This window comes from Morone saxatilis, unplaced genomic scaffold (assembly GCF_004916995.1).
Source record: "Morone saxatilis isolate NCDOM2014 unplaced genomic scaffold, NCSU_SB_2.0 Contig11, whole genome shotgun sequence".
Lineage (NCBI taxonomy): Eukaryota > Metazoa > Chordata > Actinopteri > Moronidae > Morone > Morone saxatilis.
The window spans coordinates 12,004,184-12,010,100 of NW_023339663.1; the positions used below are offsets into that span (position 1 = coordinate 12,004,184).

The 5,917-nt window shown below is 40.2% G+C and overlaps 1 protein-coding gene across 2 annotated transcripts in view; it reads left to right on the forward strand.

The window, feature by feature from the left end:
- The window catches only part of lgr4 (leucine-rich repeat containing G protein-coupled receptor 4), a 27,340-nt gene that overhangs the window by 5,217 nt on the left and 16,206 nt on the right, over positions 1-5,917 (forward strand). For both annotated transcript variants that reach the window (XM_035652412.1, XM_035652411.1), the window contains exon 2: positions 3,791-3,862. In XM_035652412.1, the coding sequence (XP_035508305.1) occupies positions 3,791-3,862 (72 nt within the window). The remainder of the gene's footprint in view (positions 1-3,790; positions 3,863-5,917) is intronic.

Consider the following 5,917-nt stretch of genomic DNA (forward strand, 5'->3'; position numbering starts at 1 on the left):
ATCTGCTTTATTTTACCGTTTCATGTCGGCTTTCAGCTGTACAGGAACTGCGTTAAGGTACTGCTAATTAAAACCCAACACTTCCTGGTTCTGCTGCTTCATAATAAAAGCGGTTCAATAACAAAATAACCGGCCGACTTTTATTGCGAAGAATTTATAGGAAGTTAAATGTGTGTCACTGGACTGGAACTTAGTTAGCATCTTTTTTTTAAAGAAAAAAACAAAAAACAAAACAAAAAACAAAACAAAAACCAGCTAGGACATGTGTGCGGTAAAACGCCACAGGACTGTCACATGCATCATGTGCAAAACACAGGAACAAGTTGTAATCTCAGTCAGCAGAATATTCAGAAATGTAAACAAAAACTACAGTTCCCTGAATTACTGTTTTTGTTTTATAACATCCATTCAACGCTTTCTTATTGTTGTCGATGGAAAACGTTTCTTTAACGTCAAAGTAAAAGCAGATCTCCACCAGTTGATCTAAAATGAAACACGATAGGCATTACATGTTGTATTTCACTGTTATCAGACCACAGGATCTTTGTTTAAAGCATGTGTCTTTTCTTCCAGCAGAGCGTTTGTTTAGTCCACACAGGCTTGATTTGTGAAGTGCTGCACCGATTGTTGTCCCTCTGGTGAAAGGAGCCGGTGAGCTCTTCAGCTGTGTCACTGCAGTTTCTGGCGTCCTGGCTTCAACCTTAGTCTAGTCCTTTTGTTGCTGTTTGGTTTGGTCAGTCTAACATGTTTATTTTGACCCGAATTATGAAGCCTGTTCTTAGAAATTGTCGTACTCAGTTTCCCAACAAGCACCTTTTAGTCCGATGGTTAAAGCGACCGGGCAACAGTTACACCCAGTAGTAATTAAATGTAAATATTTAGAAACAGCTAAGCTCTTTTTACGAGTCGTACGGTTATTTAGTAACTCAGAAATCTGTACTTGGTAAACACGCTATAACCAAATTATAACTTAGAAAGAGCAGGTGCAACCGGCTGCAGATCTGTGCTTCATGTCTGTATTTAATGTCTTTGGACGGTTGTTATATGAACTGTCTTTTGCGGAAGGTAACATGGTCATGTTTTATATTAAAATGTCCAATAACCCCAAAGAGTTACAGGTCAGGACTATCGAGTTGTGCGTGCTCAAGAAGGGAATGTGTGCAGCCAACATGTAGAGTTTATTGTCCACAGGTCAGCTGTAAAAGAAATCCCTTCTCAGAAAGGTTTTATGTCGGGTTCAAGGAAGTTTCGGAGATGAAATGAGACTAACATGCGTGTGTCGCAGCAAGACAGAAACACACAGCTTCAGATGCATAACTGTACATTTATTACTACAGCATGTTTAGTTTAGTCTTAAAGAGAGATTTATAATTCATTCTGAGCATATTCACTAAACTTTAAGTGATTAAAAAGCATAATTACACTCCATGATCTTTACACACTGTTTAAAAATCATCAGATATCATTGGCTCCACGATTCATTGATTAAAACATTGTTCCCTAACACACATCTCCATCAGTGAACTAGTAAAATTCTGTCTCTTATGCAATTTCAAACCCTGACTTTACACCGTCTACCTGGTAAACACCGTAATGAATGAATTAAATTAAGTTATTTAGGATTTCATTATTAGTTTCCTGAATAAAGATTATTTAGCTACTACACATTAATTACACCTAACCTAACATTTACATTAAAGGAAACAGGAACTGTTTAGAGCGTGATAGATCAATAAGAGTATGCTTTATAATGAAAACCTCATTGTGCATTTAAAAGCAATCAGTTCATCACACTATACAGCGTACACTCTGTTAATGTTTGTGTGCGTGTTAGTGCTTAACAAATGGTTTCATATGTAGTAATTCTATATGAAGTAACATTCGTATTGTATTTTTAATGGGATTATATTTTGACCTTTAGGATATGTTCATACTTCACCTCAGCAGCCTTTATTTCCCTTTTCTCAAAGCAATGTCTGCACCTTTTCTCAGATTATCTGCTTTCTCTCTCTGCTAAAATGAAGCCAAATGACACATGGGATAGAAATCTACCGATACCTGTTTGTAGAAGCGTTTAGGCCTGTCACCATTTATCACAGCTGCATTTTTAGTGTCCCCTTCAATCTGTCTTAGCACTGACGGGCCAGGACCTTGATGAGTAAAGCAGCCAGACACAGAGGGAGGGAGGAAGCGTGATAGAGTCAGGCAGGCCTCCCGTGCTCCCGACCCTGCATGTGGTTCAGACCAGTCAACAGTCTGCGGAAGATTCAGTCAAATGGTCTCAAATGTGGTTAGGGATGTGTCTCTCTGACCGCCGGTGGTGGAAGATCTGCAGCAGCGGTTGCAGAACACCACCAGAGATGTTTGTCAGGGTCAGGGAAAAAAGATAAGGGGCTGGGTGGATGTTGATGGAAGCGTCGTCGTAGCTGCACAGTCTGTGTGGTAAGTGGATAACCAGGTAAGAGGAGATGGGACGCAGGTCGCAGGGATGATGAGGGTTCTGTCAGGACCCGCCTTTTAAGGCTTCTGTGCGTCTGTGTGTGTGTGTGTGGTTGGGACTGCAGAGGAAGGGCAATATGATCCTTGTAGGATTCAGGGGCCCACACACAAGGTCCTAGAGAGATCTGGCAGTGAAATTCAAGATGGCCAGTTGGAGAGCGAAAGAGGACGGAGGTGAGGCGAGGGGGGGGGGCAGGGGGTAGCTTCATCTGTGAATCCCGGATGTTTTTTCAGTCTTGTCATGTGCCGTCTCTTTACATACGGCGTTGAGGGAGGTTTTCCTTTGAAGCAGGTTAGTGGATTCCTAATCAAGACGAGGCATCTCAGTGTTTGCTCTCATTGTATACGTCTCCTTAGCAGACCTAAGACAGCCTTTTGTCCCCTCCTTTACTGTGACGAACCGCTGCTCCTCACAGCCAGTTGAAATCACTGCGTTGGCACCCTGGAGTTAACACATTTTCAGTAGCAAGCATATACCTTTCAGCGTGTTTTTCTTTTCAATCATCATTATGAAGATGTAAACACATATACTCATATTAGCTTAGGTGGGGAAGCAAATCAAGTCCTGTGTGCATATTTTTCATGCTGCTACACGCCTATCTTTACTTGAAGTTGGTTTAAAAAATGAAGATCCCTGGGGCTAAAGAGAAGGGCTTTTTCAAGGCTCTTTTTGTTGAGGTTACACTCATGCAGGCACAGTCAAAAGACCTTAAACTGCCATAAGGGATGTGTGACACAACCACCCTATTGTTTGTAGTTTACAATTATAGTCGAACATTTCAATATCTTAATGCGTGTTTTCTGTTGCTTAGTTAATAAAACGAGGCCTCGTACACAGAGGATTTCATTTTGAGTTTCTTCTTAAAATCTGATCAAATCTTATGTAAATACGTAAAACTTAATTTTCCAAATCAGAGTTCACAGTAACAAAAGACAAGAGGCAAGAGAAAGCATTTGATAATATTTAAATCAAAGACAGGCAAAATGATTAAAGAATAAGAACAAGGAAGCAACAACAATAGTAATAGCAGTAAATAGTAAATAGGCCTTGAAAGTGTACAGAAGTGATTTGTTGTAGGAGACAGCTGGAATCGTTTTTAAATGTTTTTTTAATTAAAATATACAAAACCAATATCAGATACAGATATTAAATCTGTCTCCTGTGACCCAGTCTGCTTAACGAAATACTAAACGCAAGGTTAACAAACTCTGATTTAACGGTCCTCATCAGTTCAATGAATGATTTTACTGTGTTTCTAACAGTTTTTGTTGTTGTTGTATGTTTTCACAGTGACCTGAGCATGAACAACATCACTGAGCTTCCAGCATATGTATTCAAGAACTTCCCCTATCTGGAAGAACTGTGAGTACATACCCCCTTTTTCCCTTGTTAATGATGTAAGATAAGATAAGATGTTCCTTTATTGATCCCCTGTAAGGGAAAATTCAAATTTGGCCCAGCAGCACAGGGGAAATGTAGTGCAACAGCAGATAAAGAATAAAATACAATAAAAAGAGTGTTTATATAATAAAACATATAAACATTATATACAATAAAGTGGAATATGATCCAGATGGAAAACTGGATGTGTAACTGTACATGTTCAATGTTTCAAGGTATTGTGCAATAAGAGTGCTTAACAGGTTAATAGTTAACAGTCTCGTGTATCTCTATGTATTTCCTCTGTACAGTGTTGACTCGAGGGCCGGGCTTTATGATATGCACCTGGATATTTGAGTTTGTGCTGCAGAACACACAGTATAGGTGCACAACATGCCCTTCTTCTCAGCTGAGGAAGATAAGCGCAGCATTACGCGAGGTTACGAATCACTCGCCGTTCACGAGTTGAGCAAGGGCAGTTGTAATAGGTGCAGTAAAGCTCAATTAAAAAAGGTGAGGTGAGACAACATGTATTCATGTGACATCCTGTGTGGATTTTTGCTTTTAAGGGATTATCAGGGTGGAAACAACACATCTTTGCTCTGGGGCTTTGTTGAGTGGCGTACATCTAATCTCAGTGGGTGTTTGTTATTTCTTTCGCTCTTTAAATAGTCCGCTGTCTGGCTCGGTGCTGCTGGGAGGCAGCGATAAAATCTGTCTACCTGATATCAGGTAACATGCAGCCCTGAGAAAACAAAATGACCAGTGAGTGAACATGCTCCAGCGGTTCCAGCTCCACTTGGCCCGTCACAGGCCTGTGTGTGTGTTTTTTTTTTTTTTTCAGCTCTCGCGCATCTTTCAGCCGGCCAAGTCTTCACCCTCTTCTTTTCCATACACCACTCCAGTCTGCTTTGTCGAAAGGCAATTTACTTTTCATCGCATTGTGTGGAGGAATGCAAGGCAGGAAGGAAGAGGGCAAAACAATGGTTTCCATGGCAACAAGGCTAAAAAAAAAAACCCACCCAGTCTTGCTTCTACTTATTTCTTGTCTTAGATTATCGTAGCGGATGGACTTGATTGGTGTCTTGTTTCTGAAGAAAGGCATTTTGATTGACATGTACCCACAATTCATACGTGTGTTTGTTTAACCTTTTTTTCTGGGAACAAATCTGCGAGCTTGTCTCGGTGAACTTTGGTGGAGGACTTTTTCGCTCTAGGGCTGCAGCAGTGTCAGTGAACCAGAGCATGAGCCCCGAGGGCAAAGACAGGGGAAGAAAGAGCAGAGGGAAAAAGATCAGGGAGAGAAAAGAGAGCCGACCATCCTCACACAGGACAGGAGTGGAGATGAGAGAGGAATATTACCTCCTCCGTAGTCACGCAATCTCCTCCACTCTCTTTCTCTCTTGCCAAAGGCACGACAAAGCTCAGCAGACGTGATGACAGGTATTCTCTGTCTTCTTTGCAGTGTGTTTTTATTCGTGAGAATGCCTGTGATTGATGGGGTCTTTATATATCTACAGTGAAGTAAGGTAATGGCACCTGGGTCCGTCTCCTGTTGTCCATATGTTGCATTTTGTTGACAGAATGATTAAAAACATTTATTGTAATTTATTAAATGTTATTTTGATCTTTTCTGTGTCATTTTCTAAGTTTTAGTATTTTCCTGTCTAATGTTTTGTGAAGCACATGGTATTTCCTCTCGTGCACAATAAAGATTATTATAAGATTATTCCATTTCTTGCTATTTAGAATGACATTCCATGAAATCCATATCGATTTAATTTATACTTTAAATTGATAACAGTAATTGTAACAGTAGTTATACTTAAGTACGGCAGTGCATGACATGCATTTTTTACTTTTTATCAAAGAGTTAGACATTTTTGCAACACAGTTAATTAGTTAATTGTTAAGTTTCATACTGATCCAAGCCTTAAAAGAGCTCCAACAGTAAGCCATGCAACGCTGTCTGTGGGGGAAAATGAATGCGACTTTTACTTCTGGACCCAGAGGCGCCTGAAATAGCTCCTCCCACTT